Here is a 20,379-nt window from a genome sequence, read left to right as displayed (position 1 = left end):
TTATACTTGGGGACAACAACGTAATAGCAGCATCGTCACCTGCCCAGGGAGTATGTCAGACAAGCCCATGGAACGTGGCAATAGGATTTCTAGATCTCTGGATTTCAAAGCCCACAATCAGAGCAAGCTGGGCTTGCAGTGAGTGGAAAAGCAGTTTTTAGGTCTGTGAGGTGGTGACTCAGGAGGGCAGAGGGCAGTGGGTCAAACAGCTGGCCGTCCATTTCCTAGGTGTCAGTGTAAGGAACGGTATCGGCTTAGGACCCCCCCCCCCAAACCAAGTTCTCAGCACAAAGGAGATGTATTTGCCCCAGAGGGACAGAGGTCAGGGAATAAGAGACAAAGACAGGAGATGGAAGATGAGGAAGGGAACAAGGGAAAGAAGATAGGGGAACGGGACAAAGGCCTGCCTCTGGATAGAGAGGAGACAGACGTGACACATAGGAAAATGTCAGTTTATAATGATACAAGAAGAAGCCCATTATGATGAGGTGTTTAATTTTAATTGGGTATGTTAATTACGTAAGCCAAAGTGGGCTTCTGATTGCTGGACTTCAATACTTTGAAGGCTGGACCTTGGTAGTCAGCCCCAGGAGGAGAAAGTAGCCAAATAAAGGAATAGGCCTTGGTGGCCAGCTTCAGGAATGTAGTCTAAGTTTTTAGCAAGGGAGAGAAAACTGGGGTGAAGGGAAAGTCCTGCTATAGCCTTGTTTGCGAGCTGACTAGACTCCCTGGGGGGAGCCTCCGCATAGGTGAGGGAGTGCAGCCAACCAGCCAGCTCAACTGGATTAAGAAAGGTCTCTAGATACTTCTAGACTAGAGACTTCTAGATAAGATCTCCAAAGTTGCATTAGCCAGTGAGTCACGGATGGATGGTGGGGTGGGCTCATGAAAATAGGGGCACCATTGCCCCCTGCCACGCATGACACAGCCCTGGCTCATTTCCTGACATGTTAGACAGTGCGGAAGAGAGAGATCTTCCTTGAGGCCCATGTCAGTTGTGCACACCGGAAAACTGCAGAATTCTCCAGTAGCATCGAGTGGCTATGGGCTTAGGGGCTCAGTTCTGGCTCTGGCTCTGATAGCAACACTGGAATCTTTCAGGTCAGTGTCTCATTGAAGAACCAGAGTCTCGTTCAGTCGAGCATTTACCTGCTCTCTTCTAGCATACATTTCTCTGTTATCTTGACCCCCCTTCTAACGGTACAAGTGAGCGTTCCCTTCACTGGCAACAACGGAGCAAGTTCCTGTTCTGAACGACCGTGTTCTAGGGCAGAGCATTTAGGAGTGCGGCTTCTTATCCAGCCCGTGCGGTTGCCATTTCCTCCCCCAGGCTCCAGGCTGGACAAAAACTAGACGTTTGAGACAAATAAGACTCTCTCCTCATCTGACCCAGTGAATAAGAATTTGAAGGGCTCCCCACAGCATCTGGGAGTGGGGAGGACACTGAGGCCCCACTTGCTGCCAAGAGCGCTTAGGAAAGAAAAGAAGTTTGTTACAGTGGGGTGTTTCCTAGGGCACAGAAAAGTAGGGGAGTGTCCACATGTCACCAGAGACTCATTTGTCCACACTGAGTTCAGAGACGGAGAATAAGCACTCAGCAGATGTATTTTTATGCCTGTTGAAATTAATAACAAAAATTTTTTTTGGCTTGTATTTTATGTGCTTTTCAAATTTCATTGTTCTATGAATTCATTTTTTATTACATTTCATAAAAGTATGGTTTGTGATGAGGTGGGAGACTTTAAGAGCCTAAGGAATCAAGGATGAAGGGACAGTTCAGTTGCCTTGCAAGCCCGAGGATGTGAGTTCAGTTCCCACTGCCCACTGTAAAAGCCAGAGGTGGTGGGTGGTTCCTGTTGGTTTGTAATCCTGGGAGATGGAGACAGGAAGTCCCTGGGGCTGGAGGGCACTCAGTCTAACCTAACTGGCAGGCCTCAGGTCCTAGGAAGAGACTATCAAAAAACATGGTGCACCTTTTGGACGGATAGCGTGAGGACAAGACATAATTACGAGCGTCTCCTGGTTTCAATGGCAGATCTGTCAGGATTCACAACCGGAGGATTTAGGTTTAATAAGGCTTACGAGATTAGGATTTTAGTTGTGCCGAGCGATTGAGTTACTGTTGTTTCTGAACTAAGTTTGTGTTGTGTTTTCTTTCACATGGCGGCTCATCTGGGTTCTAGAGAGAAAGGGTCTTACTGTGTAGCTCTGGCTATCCTGAAACTCACTATGTAGACCAGGCTGACTGCAGACTAACCTGCCTCTGCTTCATGTGTGTTGAAATTAAAGCCTTGGACCACTATACCCAATTCCAATCACACACACACACACACACACACACACACACACACACACTCACACACACACTCACACACACACTCACACACACACACACACTCACACACACACATGCACACACACACTCACTCACTCACATGCACTCACACACACACTCACACACACACACACACACACACACACACACACACACACACAACCATGGTGTAGGTGGGCTCAGTGGTGGACGGCTCTAATGCCAGGACTTGGGAGGGAGAGGCAGGTGGATCTCTGTGAGTCTGAGGCTAGCCTGGTCTACATAAAGAGTTCCAGGACAGCCAAGGGTATTTAGAGAGATCCTGTCTCAAAAACAAAACAAAGCAACTAAGGTGTACGGTCCTCAAGAATCAACACTTGAGGTTATCTTCCGGCCTCTACATGGATGTGCACAACATGCATACGCACCCCCTTCTTCATGTTCATCTGCACATGTACCACCCGCAAGCACACACACACACACCCCTCCCCTAACACCTGCTCCCAATAAATAAACACACCTAAGAAATGTAAAGTTGTGGCTAATTCCTCATCTAACTGAGGAGGAAAGTGTCATTTAGAGGTTGGGGGCTATGTTGAAGGTCAGGTGCACCGTGGGCTGACTTGGCTAGAGGACCCTCTGGCCAGAGTTGAGGTCAAGGAGCTTCCAGATGGCCCTGACAAGAGGCCAGCACTGTACAACAGCACTAAGTACAAACCCTGCTTCTCTGGGGTCCCTTTGAGCTTGGATGACTCCCTGAGGATTAAAGAAGCAAAGGAGGAAACAAACTGGTTAAGGCAGACAGAGGCTCCAAAGGAGAGAAGATCTCAGATCCCATTGTTGGGCAGTATTCACACTTAGAGTACAAGTGTGAGATCCTGGAGCAGGAGCTTAAAGTATTACTTACCCTGGGCACTGAGGCAAATAGGAGGTCAGAGGTCCTTTTGTCTGCTAGGACTTGACTCAAATATGGCTCCCAAATGACGGGTTCAGATCTATCCTACAATGACTAATATTCAACCCTGGGAACAGTCTCTTTCTCTTTCTCTTTCTCTTTCTCTTTCTCTTTCTCTTTCTAACTTTCTCTTTCTAACTTTCTCTTTCTCTTTCTCTTCTTTCTCTCTCTTTCTCTTTTCTTTTCTTTTCCTTTCTCTTTTCTTTTCTTTTCTTTTCTTTTCTTTTCTTTTCTTTTCTTTCTTCCTTTTTTTTTTTTTCTTTTTCCAAGACAAGGTTTCTGTGTGTAGCCCTGGGTGCCTTTGAACTCTCTCTGTAGTACAGACTGGCCTGGAACTCACAGAGCTCTGCCTCTCTCTGCCTCCCCCATGTTGGGAATGCAGGTGTGCACCTCCACCGCTCAGCTGGGGACAATTTATGGTCTGAACTTTTGTAATTCTCTCAGATATTACTTTACTTTAGGGATGTCGCCTGGATTTCATTTCACCAAGGACAGATGCTTTTCTAGCAATTCACAGGTCATTAACTAGTTATGAACCACTGCTTCGATGTGTGGATGAAGCCTGTCACAGGGGGGCTGATACCCAGAAACCTCTTGGACCCCGTCTGGGCAGCATCTGACAGAGTAAAAGCAGCAGCATTCTGCCATGGTAGACAGGAGCTCATTTGTCTCTCTGCCTTAGGAAGTGTCAGAGCTGGGTAATGGAGTCCACATTGGGGGCTGGCGAGATGGCTCAGGCGGTATGACTGCTCTTCCAAAGGTCCTGAGTTCAAATCCCAGCAACCACATGGTGGCTCACAACCATCTGTAATGAGATCTGATGCCCTTTCTGAAGACAGCTACAGTGTACTTATTTATAATAATAAATAAATCTTTGGGTCACAGCGAGCAGGGACTGAGAGAGCGGGTTGACCAGAGTGAGCAAAGGCCCTAAAATTCAATTCCCAACAACCACATGAAGGCTTACAACCATCTGTACAGCTACAATGTACTCATATACATAAATAAATAAATAAATCTTAAAAAGAAAAAAAAAAAAAAAGAAGCCCTCATTGTTTTCTCTGCTGCAATGTGTGCTCACTGACTTAGTTTCTTATATATCAGGATCGCATAGATGGTTACTGTGTATTTATTACTGATGGGTTTCCTTCCCAAACACTGTTTCTTTATTTCCTTAGTGTATATGTGTGTGTATGTATATTTGTGTATGGAGGTCAGAGGTCAACCTCATGAATTGTACCTCAGGAGTGATGCACCTTGGTTTTCGAGACAGAATCTCTTACTAGTGCCTAAGGCTCACTGATTAGATACAGCAGCAAACAACGGGCATTTTCTTGGCTCCACCTCCCCAGCACTGAGATTACAAGTGCAAGCTACCGTGCCCAGCTTTTATGTGGGTGCTGGAGACTGAACACAAAGCACGCTGAAACATCTCTCCAGTTCTCCAAACATCTTTTGTTAGTTATGGGTGGAGACTCAGTTGTCCCTCTGCACGGTGCATGCTTGGCTTACCTGGGGGAGCAGGGGCAGCTCTCATCGGGTAATTGTTCTTAGTTCCACCTGGATACCCTCTGCTGGTGACGGTGTTTCTTCTGGTAGGACCTGAAATAAGCAACCAGGGATTGAACTCACGCCATCACTCTTGGTGGCAAGCACCTTTACTCACTGAGCCATCTCATGAGCCCCAAATTCAGGTTCTTGCCTTTATACCAGCCCAAACAAATGACTTTGAACACAGCTCAGACATGAATGCCGGGTATATCATGCACAAGAATAATACATCCGTTTAGCAACTCCAGCCTGCCCGTTCTCCTTAACACTGCTTTAGTTTGCACTGCCCTATCTCTTGAGAACCCCACTACGGCCAACAATGGAAACACAGACTCCTTGTCCTCAGATCTGCACAGAAGAGACAAGTACAAGGTACCAGGGAGACAGAGCCGGGAACACTTACGGGAGTTCTTGGGCAGCCCGGGTCCGATGCTGACCTGCAGCACTTTGTTGCTGGGCTTGAGGATAGCCAGGTCACCGAAGCCTTGGTGGAACTGCACTTGCCGGGAGCCCCCTGCACTCCAGGGACCCCAGTTCTCCTTTTTCAACTTCAGTTCAAGGCTGCGAGCACATTGATTGAAATTATGAACCAGAAGGAGCTCGTGAGGAAACGGTGCTCACAAACTAACTGCTGCTGGCAAGGTGACAACCATGGGATGGGGTCAACCCAAAACCATGTAGCCTTCAAATAGTGGGGGGTAGGGGGGGTACACGTCAGCACGGTCCAGCTGCTAGGCAACGGCCATGCCAGAAGCACAGGCTCTGGAGCTCAACACCTGTGGGGACCCTGTTGGTGAGCAGCTTCCTCAGTCATACCACAGGCTCACTCTCAAGATGGTCAGAGGTGCCTGTCCGAGGGACAGGAGGAAGCAACAACTTCTCTGATATTGTATCATTGTTTTTGTTTTTTGTTTTTCTTTCTATATGAAGGACGGAGATGTCAGACACAAGATGGTTGGAAGATGAGATGCCATACTATACACTTTGGCTACTGTTTTAGTTATATTCTGTTATTCTGTTACCACCACTCACCCAGATAGGGGAAAACAGACAAACAAATAAACACCCCTCCAAAACCCAAATGGGATGGAGAGTATGATGGTTAGTTTTAATGATCAAATTGATACAATCTAGCATCATTGATACAATCTAGCATCACCTGAGGGAGCCTGTCAATAAGATGCTGTCTAGCTCAGGTTGTCCTGTGGGCAAGTGGGGGAACTTGTTTTGTTTACTAATGGTAATTGATGTGGGAAGACTCAGTCCACTGTGGGCAGTGCCATTCCCTACTCAGGCAATTCTGGCCTGCATATGTATAGAGAGTACCAAGCACAAGTAAGCGCGTGTGCATTCATTTCTCTCTGTTCTTGACTATGAGTGTGAAAAGCTGTGACCACCTGCTTCAAGTTACTGCTTTGATTTTCCTGCTATGGAGGACTGTCTCCTGAGGGCTGAGCCAAAAGAAATGCTGTCTGTACACCTATGTGATGTGCCATACATTCTGTTCTTTAAAGTTAAATAATAACAATTCTAAATCGCTGTCTATTGTCAGGTTCCTTCATCCTGGCATTATAGTTTTATGGTTACCTAATTTTTATGAGTAAGAAGAGATGAACCCTATTTCTACTCTATAGATAGAGAAATTTAAGAAAAGCTAAGTAACTCTCACTCGGTAAATATGAGAATCAAAGCTCAACAATGCGTAGAGTCTTGCCCATTAGAACATTTCACCAAGACACATGAGAGTGAGCCAAGACATGAGACATTGCCATCCATATTCCCCAACTATCTGGGGAGTCAGAACTCCTATTCCAGTCACTTTTTCCTGCTTCTGCCCTGACTCTACCCTTACTCTGCTATGCCTGCTTTCCCTTGTCTTACTTGAGTGATCTTTATGTAAATGATAAAAAAAAACAATGTCCTTTAATGATGTGAATATTTCATAGAAACAAAATGTGACTCCAGGGTGTCCCTAGCCCATGACCACCCAGGCTGTCTTTAGCAGGCCCCACTGTTCCTGGATACACTGAGGTATCCAGGGTAGTGCTTGCTGACTCCATGGAACCAGTCAGACCACACAGCCCACCCTGAAGGTCTCCCCACCTCCATATTCCAACTCACGTATTGCTGAATTTCAGAGGTAGTTGCTTCTGGGTTTTTTCCTCGTATCGCTTTGCTAAGAGGCTCAGGAACTCCGTTTTAAAGACGGACTCCAGCAAACTGTCATATTCTTGCTCGTGGAGAATGAAGATGTCATCCTGCATGGTACTGAAAAGAGGTTGGACACAGCATGAGCCACGCTTCTGCTCACCCACCTGCTCTGTCACTCTTATTTGGAGGCAGGAAGAAGGGCATGTATGCTAAACACACATCACTGTGCCACTGTGCACTGTACACACCGAACCTGTTCTGAACACCGCTAAGCTATATACGAGGCCCTTCAGTAGAACTTTTACTTGTTAGAAACCATCCTGTACCAGAATGCTAAGCTCTTTCTCTTACCTGCTTTCCCTTGTTCCTGTCCTCTCCTGCTTTTCTCTTCTCTCCCTGTCATAATATGTAAAACAGGACCAGGAGATGGCTCAGCAGGTAAAGGCTCTGGCTGACAAGCATGACCTGAGTTTGAGTTTGATTCTGGGGATACAGACCATGGAAGGAGTGGACCAGTTCCTGCAAGCTCTCCTCTGATGACCAGAGGCATGCTGTGGAACATGCACACTGCTCTCCTCCCAGTGAATACAACGTAATCATGAAAAATAAGTAACAGTATCACCTAAGGCAGACTAAGAACTACATAACGAAATTGATGAAATCTGTTTTCAAAGAGAAGCTGAGGAGTTGGAGAGATGGCTCAGTGGGTAATTCAATTTTCAGCACTCACGTCGGGCAGCTCACAACTGCTTGTAAAAACAGCTCCTCTGGTCCCTGAGGATACCTGTACATGTGCAACACACACACACACACACACACACACACTAAAATTCCTTATAAAAAAGGAATTTGATGGCTAACTACTATGGTAAGTAAAACACTTCCATGTGGTTTCAAGATTAAGAACAAATAGCCTATATTTAAAGCATATATTTCAAGGCCTAAAGAGATGGTCTAGAGGTTACAAGCACTGGCCTCTCTCCCAGATGACTCTGGTTGGATTCCTAGCACCCAGATGGTTGTTCACAATTGTCTGAAATGTCAATCTTAGGGGATCTGCTGCCCCCTTCTAACATGTGCAGTGGTACACAAACATACATGCAGGCAAACACTCATGCATATACAATTAAAACAAAGGGAAAAATAAATATACATTTAAAATTTTATTTCTACTTTTAAAACTTTAGATTAATCTATTTTTTTTCCTGGAATTATAATTACAATGAACCTCATGATGACCTCTTGATGTCTAGGAAGATCTGTACTAGGGGACAGAAATTCTGGGAAGGAAAAGTTCAGCATCCTTAAAGGAATGATTATTCCAGCTATCCCTTTAACACGGCTTAAGGGGAGCCCGCCTTCCTAGGGGTGGTCTCTTGGTCAGGTGTTTGACCTACCCAACTTGAATGTTAAGTCTCCACCAGGCAAGAGGTTCTATTCTCTTGACCAGTTTTCCCTGAAAGGGCCTTTAGTGTTACTCTAGGTCTGACATGTATGGACAAGCCTGCTTGCCTGGTGGTGCTTTCTGCAAGACTATTCATTATTCAAGAGGACGGAGTAACACCTTGAGGGGTTTAATGTGCTTAGACTCGAGTGTCATTATCTATTTAATTCATATATATGTGTGTGTATACACATATATGTACATATATACGTGCACATGTGTGCATGTGTGCAAGTAGACTCAAAACTCAGGCCAGTCAGCAGCACAAATACTGAGCACGAGCTGCATTTGGACACTTCAGCTATGAACCATCAAACGTAAACGCTCTTCCCTTAAGTCAGTCAAGCTTCCTTGTCTCAGCCCAGGCTCCTGGGACTGGAAACAAAGCTTTTAGGTTTATTTACTCTTAAAAAAAAAAAAAAACAGACTTGTTTTTGGATTCACCCCTGTCTTTTTATACACACAAGCAGTAACTCCCTTAGCAGCCTGTGGCCCACCATCTGAAAGGTCTTCTGCCTGAATTGGCTCTGAGGTCCCCTCCCCTGTGGCTTACTGTATTGCTGACAACACTTGAAAGTTTTTTTCCACTCTTTTAACCAACAGGTCATCTTTTCAAAAGTGTCTGTTACAACACAGACTAAAGCCCTAAAGGAAGTTTTATTTTTTTATTCCTCAAAAGGCCATTTCCAAATACAGTGTGTCTTTATTTAAGTCTTTTTAAACCATTTTTTCCTGACCATAAAATAAATGATCCTTTTAAAAAAAACTGGAAGATAAAGATGGAGATGAATTTATAAAAAAGCTTTTCCAGAATTCTGTCCCCCAGAGCAGTGATTCTCAATCTGTGTGGGTGGTGACCCCTTCCCAGGGTCATGTAAGGCCATCAGAAAACATGGATTCATAACATTCATGACATTACAATTCATAACAATAGCAAAATTACAGTTATGAGGTAGCAATTAAAACAGTTTTATGGTTGGGGTCACCACAACAGGAGAGGCTGTATTAAAGGGTCGCAGCATCAGGAAGGGTGAGGACCGCTGGACTTAGGGCATCAGGTTTAGAGCCTCCCTATATTGTGTGTGTTGGGCCTATTTCAGGGTCCCCCCGACTGTCAGGTGAGAGGTGCATCTCCCTCCTCCCCATCCTCCTGGAAGCATCTATGCCTACAGGTCACAAGTTCACTTGGGTGTCTGTTTCTCATTCTATAAGCACAGGGAGCCCAAGAGGCAGGAATTAGATCTCATTCATTTTGAAGCACAGGCAGCAAGTTCAGATTTTAGCATCATTCCAGGTCAGTAAAGCACGTAGTGAGAAGGGCTCTGTGTGTGCACACACTCACATACATACGCGCACACACACACACACTCACAATCACATACATGCACTCACACACAATAGCATTTGTACATACACTTACATACACACACACATGCGCAAGCTCATTCACACAAACACATGCACATACATTCACACACACACTCTCATATACACAACTGCATTCATACACTCACACACAATCACATACTCACACTCTTACACACATATACACACTCACATACATGCACTCACACACATACATATATGCATACATTCACATATATACATACATTCACATACACACTCACATACTCACATTCATATACAAACACTTGTACACACACTCATACACTCACACTCATACACACACACACACACACACACACACACACACACACACTTGCACACACACAGGCCAGAAACCCTTATCTAGTGCCTTTCTCACTCAGGTTCTACCTTAGTTGAGATAACGTCTCTTACTGACTCTGGACCTTGCCCCAGGGATTCTCCTGTCTTTGCCTCCTTAATGCTGGGATCCCAGGAGCCACACCACTGTACTTAGCTTTTCTGTGGGTGCTGCGGAATCAAACTCAGGTCCTCTTGCCTGATCAGCAGTCACATTACCAACTTAGCCATCTCCTCATTCCCCTGTCTTCCAACTTTAAGACACAGTCCCCTGTAGCCTCAGCTGGCTTCAGACTCATGGGACTGAGGAAGTTGCTGATGCTCGCTGCCAAGCCTGACGATCTGAGTTTGACCTCTGGTACCCACACGACAGAGGAGAGAACATCTGCATTTATTCATTCTATAGACCCTTCTTCTACACACTAACTACGTTATTTTAAAGCAAAGACTATATGTTTCTTAGCCTTTTGGCTAAGAACAAGTAAATAGCAAAGAATAAATATTATATTAGTTTATGCTTAATATTTCAGTATGTGCCATTAAGAAGGTACATTTTTTTATATTTAAAAGTAACCACAAGACTATTATCATACCTAAAGAAATGAACATTAAACCTTCCATATCAAATATTTACTACTGAGCACATTTCCCAGACTGCTTCTTAATTGCTTTTGGATGGCTGGATTGTCTGAAGAGGGGGCTGGGAACCACTTCTTACTGTCACTTAGGTTATACGAGTTAGTAGTGGGCTCAGAGATCAACCTTGTGGGATACTTGATAGTCTGAACCAGAGAAACATATCTGATGATTGTTAGTTCAGCCAAAAGCCAACTAGTAAGTCTCATCAATTCTTAAAAACACACACAGATGTTGCAACATTTTTCCCTGAAGTGCAAGACAGCTACTCCCTGCTTTCTTTACACCCACATCGAAGTGCTCAGAGACAGGTCCCCACAATCACACCTACACCAGCACTCAGGAATATGCTACCATAATTCATTTCAATGTTGGGCTCAATCCTGCATAGCCCACCATCCTCCTGGTTGCTTAATTAATGTGGTTGTGAATTGTTGGCCTAACCTAATGTGTTAAGAAAATGGGGTAACGATATTAGTCTTGGTAAGTGGGAGGCCCGGTAGTTGTGGCATGCAGACATGATTAAACGAGAGAGGTTTTGTTCCTTAGAGCTAGAAAAGCTAGGAAGCTCTGAAAAGCCAAGGCCTTAAGGAAACGGCCCTGCAGACCGTGCATGCTATGGAGGGGGTGAAGGAAAACTGGGTTTATTACGTTTGCTGGTTTTACTCCCTAGAAGGAAGAATTGGAGAATAAACGATCACACTGGATAAACCTTAGAGATGCAGTAACAGGACAGAGGCGCTTGGATAGAGGGTGGCCAGCTTTGTAAGAAACTAGTCAAATGATGAAGTCTCACGGACCAAAGACAGGCCTGGGCAATAAGGGCAGAAAAACCAGGCTGCCAGCTTCCGTAACAACAGCCTCCAGGTGTGAACTGCTAGCTTTAAGCCACCACAGCTATTACTCATAGACAGCACGTTTCGGCTCACCCAGTTACCTCCTGATCCTGTGTTTTCTCAGGCATGAAAAAAAAAAAAAAAGAGAGAGAGAGAGAGAGCAACTACCCATTGGGCTCATCAGAACACCAATGGTGGGCAGGAAGGATGTGGCCAGCAGGGTGTAACACAGCCAGTGAACCAAAGCAGAAAGATGACCCAGACAGCAGCCAGAGCCTGCCTCGGGGACCCTGGTTCTTTTTGAGGTAGTGTTGAGGAAGAACACTGGTATATTCCTTGGCTTAGAGTTTTACCACATCCTGAGTTAGTATTTTAAACATTTCATTTGATTGTCCCACCTAGCCCTTTATCCAGGAAACTGGGAATAGATAGAAAGAGAAGCCACAGAGACACAGGCAAGGACAGACACACTACAAATGTGTTTGGGTCAGGGACATGAGCATGTGAAGACCCTGTTTTCTGAGTAGGGAGGCTATGGAGAGAGCCCTGAACTTTGGGCCCATTTCAGTGAGAGCAATTATCCTGATTTGTCCCATAGCGGACTTATATTACTGAAAGGTTATAAGGACACTGGTCAGGAGTGTTGACTGGTAGAACTGTCTCGGTTGGCAACTTGTCCATGGAACCTTACTCCTGTCCTGTTAAGACCCTCTGGGACTACAATGCTCAGAACTTCAGTAGATATCATATACATTCTATTTTTAAAAATTTATAAATGGGGCATGGCAGTGCATACTTGTAATTCCAGTACTAGGGAGGGAGAGGCAGGGGGATATCTGCATGTACAAGAGCATTCTGGTCTATAAAGTGAGTGCCAGGCTAGTCAGAGCTCCATTACAAGATTCTGTTTAAAAAAAAATTGTGTGTGTGTGTGTGCGCATGCATGTGTGTGTGTGTATGTGTGTGTGTGTGAGAGAGAGAGAGACAGAGAGAGAGGCAGACAGACAGAGACAGAGAGAGTGTGTGAGTGTCTCAAGTTATCAGGCTAGGCAGCAAGTATTTTTATTCACTGGACTGTCTCTTCCAGCCCTTCTTTGATATATTTCTTTTATCGATTAATTGATTGATTCATTCATTCAATCATAGACAGTGTCTTGCATATCCCGGGGGGGATAGCATTTCAGTTCAAGATGACCTTGAACTTCTGATCATCTTGTCTTCACCTCTCAAGTGTTGGGACAGCAGACTAGCATCACTACACTGTTAATGCAGTGCAGAGAACAGGACCCAGGGAGGGCTTCCTGCATGCTAGCCAAGCTCTCTATCAACCGAGCCACATCCCTAGCCCCGGGTCTTCTGGGAGAACGGAAATTCTGTTCTCTCTGTCATGAGCCTGGTGGTGTGTTGGCACAGCAGGTGGTGGGCGATGTGGAGAAGAGCCACAGAAGAAGCCCTGCCTCAGCCAGTCCCCGCTCACCTGAGGGACACGGACAGGATCCTTTCCACCTCGATCCTCCGCTTCAGGACTTCCTTCACAACACCTTTGTCTGGGCCTTGCTTCACCTTCTCCCTTCCAATTAAGTACAAGCACTTGGGGGTTAGCAGCAGGTCTCGCTTGACACCCTGTGAGAAGAGGGACTTTCAGAAGGCAGCCAGACACGGTCAGAGAGACAACTGTGACAATACACCACTGCTGCTGACCTGGATGTCGAACGGCTACTGTGTGACTACTGACTCAGGCCCCTTGACAGAGAAGAGGCTCACCTGCATGGGGACGATGATGCTTGACTTTTTTTTTTTTTTAACTTCTAAGATATCATTTGTACATAGTTCTATAATAAGGTATCAGGACACCAAGCATAAAGGGAAGTCAAACATGATGACTTTACAAAGGATTGTTACATCATGGTTATCAAACAGGCTTCCCTCCAGTGTCTGTAGGTACTTCCCTGGGAATCCACACATTACATACAAAAATTGATCTATTTTCATTTTCGTCATTGTGCTGGTTTGAATGGGAATGGCCCCATAGGTTCAAGTGTTGGAATGCTTGACCCATAGGGAGTGGCACTATAATGTGGTATAACCTTGCTGGAGGAAGTGTGTCACTGTGCAGGGTGGGCTTTGAGGTCTTCTATGTTCAAGCTACATTCAGTGACATAGTCTCCTGCTGGCTTCAGATCAAGATTCCAATACCACGTTTGCCTGGACAGTGCCATGCTTCCCACCATAATGATAATGGACTGAACCTCTGAGACTGTAAGCCAGCCCCAGTTAAATGTTTTCCTGTATAAAAGATGCTTTGGTCATGGTGCCTCTTCACAACAATAAAACCCTAACTAAGACAGTCATTAATTAATACACAAATAATATGCTTTGGCATATATGGCTGATCACCTTATTACAGAGCAGTGCAGGAATCCCGAAAACACACCCCGTAGCAGCTGGCCCATTTTCAGGGTGTAAGGAATGACCTCCTATTAGCAAAACAGCATCTTTCTTATTAAGCCAGTGCTGTTTTTTACTCCATTATTCTTTTCTGAGAAGTCACTTTTTAAAAAGTCAGCTGTGGCTGCGGGTGTGCCTCAGGTGGTTGAGTGCCTGCCTAACATGCACGACGCCCTGGGTTCAACCCCCTGCACCACAAAAACTGAGCATCGTGCTCTACATTTGTAATCTCAGCACTTCAGAGCTAAGGCAAGAGGATCAGAAGTTCAAGGTCACGCTGGCTACATAAGGAATTGGAGATCCCTCAAATACATGAGACTTTGTGTCGGAACAAAGATGAAATGTAAAGATTCTACTAAATAGAATACTATGCAGGTATATAAAGTGATTTATAGTAAGATATTCATATGGGAAGTTCTTCCTGGCACAAACAAACAGGACATAAAAGAACATTTTGTATACCTAATAAACATAATGTATACCTTATTTTGCAAAACTAAACATGTGAGTATGTCTGCATATTAAGGTTCTGAAGGACTTTCACAAATTCCAACAATGAGGCTTGATTACTGTTGGCTGCTATATATATGCATTTTTGACTTCTCTGGTTTTTTATCATTTTTTTCAATGTGCAAAGTCACAAGCTATTCTTGTAAATGAGGACTCTGTTGTGACTCTTAACAGATTGCATACCTTGAACCTCCTGTCGTACTTGGTGACTGTGTCAGCAAAGTCAATCTTCTCCCTCTTGCCTACAAACTGCTGCAGTTCCGGGCGCTCCTCCATCCCGATGTAGTCCCCGATGAAGTTTCGGTTGATGCTGTTTCTCCTCCTCTCCTTCTTGTTCAACAGCAGGTCTGAGGCTACGATGTCCAGGAGAGCAGAGAAAGAAGATGGATCAGCAGGGCAGGAAGAAGAGGAGGATGCTCAGAGTGAAGTACACTAAGATTCTACATGATGCGAATTACACACATGCTGTAGGCAGTGTAAGAGACATTTTGTAATCTTATTTAAGCTCAAGCTACCTTATTTTTTGAGAGTGTACTGGCTGGTTTTGTGTGTCAACTTGACACAAGCTGGAGTTATCAGAGAAAGGAGCCTCCCTTGAGAAAATTCCTCTATGAGATTCAGCTGTAAGGCATTTTCTTAATTAGTGATCAAGGGAAGGAGGGCCTACCATGGGTGGTGCCATCCCTGGGCTAGTACTCCTGGGTTCTATAAGAAAGCAAGATGAGCAAGCCAGGGGAAGCAATCCAGTAAGTAACATCCCTCCATGGCCTCTGCATCAGCTCCTGCTTCCTGACCTGCTTGAGTTCCAGTCCTGACTTCCTTTGGTGATGAACAGCAATGTAGAGGTGTAAGCTAAATAAACCCTTTCCTCCCCAACTTGCTTCTTGGTCATGATGTTTCGTGCAGGAATAGAAACCCTGACTAATATGGAGAGGGTCTCACTATGTTGACCAGGCTGGCTTCAGACTCAGAGATCTGTCTGCCTCTGCTTCCTGAGTGCTGAGATGAAGGTGTGTACCAGCACTCCGGGTCCTCACATTGAGTCTCACATTGATTCTCAAGCTTTGTCCACTGGGAGTCAGGGAGGAGGGTCTCCAGGTAGAGATGTTTGCTACTGAGCCTGATGACCCACAGGGTGGAACAGAAGATCTGACTCTTAAAGTTATCCTCTGATTTCTACTGTGAGCTGAGGTACACACACACACACACACACACACACACACACACAAATATACACACATAATAAAAAATTTTAAAATGTTAAATGGGTGAAATAAAGTGATGAAAATACCTTCTTCTCTCATTTGAACATATTTCTTGCGGGCCACGAACTTCCTCCATGTTTTCTGTATCACACGTGCGTAACCATCGTACTTTCTCTCTCTCATCTCTTCTAGAAGAAACAGCTGTGACAGCAGAGAGAACGCATATGAGCCAATCCTTGTGATCTGGTGGACGTCTGGTGGATGTATCAGGTACATCCAGAGCCTTTGGAGGCCAGAACAGGGCACTGGAGCCTCCAAAAGTAGAGTTAAGGATAGTTGTGAGCTACCACGTGGGAACCCAGGTCCTCTGCAGGAACAGCAAGTGCTCTTCACTGCTGAGCCATTTCCCCAGCCACCTGAACATCAACTTTTGTTCTTCCAAGGAGGCTCAGTGCACTAAAGAAACACATAAGAAGCAGCTTCTAATATGAACAAATACTAAAATGATTTCTATGGGATATTTTTTATGAGCAGTACCCACATTTTAGTTATGCTTCTTCCCTTAACAGGAAGGAAAATGGCTGAGTCTAAACACACTAACATGGTCTCCTGCTTCCCTTGCTCAGTCTTGTTGGCTTGTTCCTCTTCCTTGGTCTAAGGAGGAAGCAGGTAGCCAGAGCAAATGAGCGGATGTAGCTTGCTGCGAACAGCCTCAGAATAGAACCTTCCAGTTTCTGCCAGAGCTGAGTTTGAGCTGCTGTGGGAAGAGGGCTGCCCTACTTTTGTGTAGCATGGAAGTCCAGACTTCCTGCCTCAAGCAGTCTCTAAGGAGCGACCAGGGTGCAGGGCAGAAACCACGGCGGCTGCAGCCAGACTGGAGCAGTTAGTCTTGGGCTCTCCGGAGAGCTGGCACAACAAATGCCCACATCAGACTCTGGAGAGCCAGGTCATGCAGACAGCTCATGCTGATGGGTCTCACAGTGAGCTGTGCTTTGGAATCATGAAGACTAACAGAGCTATGGAGTGCCGAGTGTCCATGATAGTCAGAAACACTTTCAGACTGTCCAACTCCTCAGCACATACCTGTGTATTTCAGGATGAGAAGGATGGACCTAGACGGGGCAGGGCTGAATAGAGGACCTTTCTAGGCAGTGACCAGCCCCTTTTCACCAGAACAAAGCTATTTCTAGATCTGCACTTCATCAGCTTGTAAAACTGAGGAAACTCCTCATCCACATCCAAGTAGTGGCTTACGTAGCCATTGAGGGGGGAAAAAGTAAAACAGACCAATACAAGCTCTACAGATAATGTCTAATCACCACGACAATGTTACAGAAAGGGGCCAGAGAGAAGGACAGGTAGTTGAGTGCTTATTGTCTTGCAGAGGGTCTGACTTTGGTGCCCAGAACCCACGTGAGGAAGCTCACAACTGCTTATGGCTCCAGGGACTTCTGGATTTTCTAAGGACCTGCACTCAGGTGCACCTATGTCCACACTGCCATGCATACACATGTGAATAAAAATGAACACAAATAAATCTTTTTAAAAATTTCCAGAAGTAAGCAAGGGAACTTGGTTTGAAGGAAGCTGAGACTGTTGTCTGGGTTCTTCTGTGTCTGTGTTATATAAGAGCCACATTCTTGCCATTCAGTGTCTCCCAGTCACAGCTCTGGATGCATTTGCTTTTCTGGAAACATCCCGAAAAGCAAATGCCAGTAGAGAGGAACACTGAGCCCTACAGCCTGCAGTGTAGTCCCAGCGGGAGTGAGGGACAGATTTCTAGTCCTAAAATGGGGATCACAGCTTAGCAACTGTAAGATGCTTAAAATCTGAGCTTCAAGGCTGCCTGTGGGAGAATGCTTGTTGATATTCCCCATCTTGGTTTGTCCAGTTTCTGACTGGGGCTGGCTTCCCATTTTTCCAGAGCTAATCTGGCAGGATGTATGTAATAAATCTGTGACCAGAAAGAAAGGAGATGACACCAACAGCTCCCAACAGCCAAGAGATTATTTCAAAGTTTAGATGGGTTGTAGGTGTTTCTCTGGTTTTTGCTTTCCTCCCTTTAAAAGACATCAGGGAGGAATGAGAATAAAGAGCAAGAGAAAAACCAAACACATAGTCGCATAGAACAAAACACAAACTCTTTGGTGTCTGATATCTTAAGCCAGTTTTTGAAGAAAAGAGATTATTTGGTGGGTATTGGGCGAACTTGTAAGAGGTGGGGAAAAAAATCACGAAGTAGTCTTGCTCTTTTGAAGATTTATTTTTATCTATGTGTATGTGTCAGTGTGGGTGGGTACCCTGGAGGGCGGAAGAGGACATCAGATCCTCTGCACTTGGAGGTTGTGAGCTCCTGATGTGGGTGCTGGGAACTGAACTTGGTCCCTGGGAGAGCAAGAAGCTCTTGTAACCACTGAGCATCTCTCCAGCTACATAAGGCAGGTTTTACGAAACAAACTCTGGAGACAGTGCTTTCAAGTCAAGGCAAGATGTGGACAGAAGAGGAAGGGGGTGGGAGAAGGAAAGGTGATGGTGTGCACGCATGCACAAGTTCAGAGAAGGAGAAAAGAGAATCAAGAGATGGTCAGCAGGTGTTGGGAGGAAGGCAAGCAGAAGAAGGACCAAAATAAACGTGGGTTTCAGATATAAATGCCAAAGCTCAATCAAATCAGAATAAAAAAATCAGAGAAAACTATTGAGGCCGTTTTAATTATACATGAAGATTTTCTAAGTCAGAAAGTGATCCTTATGAGATGTTGGAGCTCGGTGTTGTCCTGACTAATCACTCCAGCCCGTTTTAGATAGAACAGGAGCTGTTCTGTGGGCTGCCTAATGGCGTATGACACAACATTTTCATTTTATATTTGGAAACGAAATTGCTATGAGACTAGGAATAACTCAGTGTGAAGCAGTGCTACCACCACCTTATAGACGGGTCTACTGGCGGGTGCTGCGCAGTTCTTTAATAATATCCATGGCTTGCCCTGCCATTCAGCTACTACCTCCAATACTTCTGTCTCAGGCTCTTTCTGCAGATGGAACAGGAATCAGGAAGAGAAGATTGCTGTGAGATTTGCCTTCTCTTCTCTTCTCTTCTCTTCTCTTCTCTTCTCTTCTCTTCTCTTCTCTTCTCTTCTCCCCTCCCCTCCCCTCCCCCTCCCCTCTTCTCTTCTCTTCTCTCCCTCCCTTCCTCCCCCCCTCTCTCTTTCTCTCTCCCTGGCTTTCCTGGAACTCTCCTGTAGACCAGGCTGGCCTCAAACTCAGAGCTCTACTGCCTCTGCCTCTTGAGTGCTGGAACTAAAAGCCTGTGCCTCTATTGCCCAGCCAGAATTTGCTTATTTCTTGCAACACTATTTATACCAATGCTATTTCCTCTTGGGCCGATGTGTAAAATTTCCAACTTCACCATCATTTCTCTTTTTTAAAAAAACATAACACTGGGCTGGAGAGATGGCTCAGCGGTTAAGAGCACTGACTGCTCTTCCAAAGGTTCTGAGTTCAATTCCCAGCCAACACATGGTGGCTCACAACCATCTGTAATGAGATCCGAGGCTCTCTACTGGTGTGTCTGAAGACAGCTACAGTGTACTCATATAAATAAAATAAATCTTAAAAAAAAACCCCACAATAACAACAAAAAAATCAACAGGATCTCATGGAGCCCAAGCTGGCCTCAAGTTCACTATATAAGTGAGGCTGACCTTGAAGATCGGATCTTCCTGCCTCTACCACTCAATTATAGGTTTGTGCCACACGCTCATCTTATGTGGTGCTGTAGATGTAACTCAGGGCTGTGTTGGCTAAACCAGTACTCCATCAACTGAGCTACATCCCTTGGCTCTTACACCACTAATCCTTGAAATGGACTTTAGTGATGGTTATAGGAACCTCAACAAATGATGACACCTACAAGGGTTAGTTTTGTCAGCAGGACATGGCGTAGAATCATCTGGGAAGGGAGTCTTCAATGTGGGATTTAGACAAGGTTGTCCCTATAAGCATATCTGGGGTAGGTGTATCTTGATTATCCTAATTGAAGTGGGAAGACGTGCCTGCTATGGGCGTCACCACTCCCTGGCAGGAGATCCTGGACTGTATTAGAGTAGAAAAAGTAAGCTGACCACAGGCATGCATGCACTAAGTCATTGCCCTCTGCTACTGACTGTGGATATGGTGTGACTAGCAGCAGCTTTCAGTTCCTGCTCCCTTGTCTTTCTAGCAATGCTGGACTGTGAACTCAATGAAGCCTTTCTTCCTGAAGCTGCTTTCGTTGGGAGTATTTTATCTCAGCAACAGGAAAGAAAATAAGGTGATGTCAAACTTCAGTTCCAGTAATGTTTCCAACTTAAAAAGCAATGTCCTTACTCTACAGCCCCAGTGCTAAGGGGACAGAGTTACTCAGGGCTTTGTTGGCTTCCCCCGCTCATGGAGACACTCCCTAAGCTCCCCCCTGCCCACATCCACATCGGATAGATAAAAGTCCCCACGATTCTCCTATAGACTTCTGCTAAGTTCATAAAGTGTAAATGTGAATGCATAGCTGTCTCCGTGGTATCTGGGTCCCACAGTATAAACATTTCTCTTGTCTCATTGTCCCCTAAGAG

General features: G+C 45.2%; 1 protein-coding gene across 2 annotated transcripts in view; it reads right to left on the bottom strand.

The window, feature by feature from the left end:
- Myo1e (myosin IE) overlaps window positions 1-20,379 on the bottom strand; it is a 192,718-nt gene that overhangs the window by 16,476 nt on the left and 155,863 nt on the right. For both annotated transcript variants that reach the window (NM_181072.3, XM_011242814.1), the window contains exons 20-25: window positions 15,862-15,976; window positions 14,754-14,923; window positions 13,090-13,235; window positions 6,942-7,088; window positions 5,224-5,381; window positions 4,782-4,871 (exon numbers count right to left, since the gene is read on the bottom strand). In NM_181072.3, the coding sequence (NP_851417.2) occupies window positions 4,782-4,871; window positions 5,224-5,381; window positions 6,942-7,088; window positions 13,090-13,235; window positions 14,754-14,923; window positions 15,862-15,976 (826 nt within the window). The remainder of the gene's footprint in view (window positions 1-4,781; window positions 4,872-5,223; window positions 5,382-6,941; window positions 7,089-13,089; window positions 13,236-14,753; window positions 14,924-15,861; window positions 15,977-20,379) is intronic.

Source organism: Mus musculus, chromosome 9, assembly GCF_000001635.26.
Source record: "Mus musculus strain C57BL/6J chromosome 9, GRCm38.p6 C57BL/6J".
NCBI lineage: Eukaryota > Metazoa > Chordata > Mammalia > Rodentia > Muridae > Mus > Mus musculus.
The sequence above is the reverse complement of the archived record's forward strand: the minus strand, read 5'-3'. Positions and strand labels throughout refer to the sequence as shown.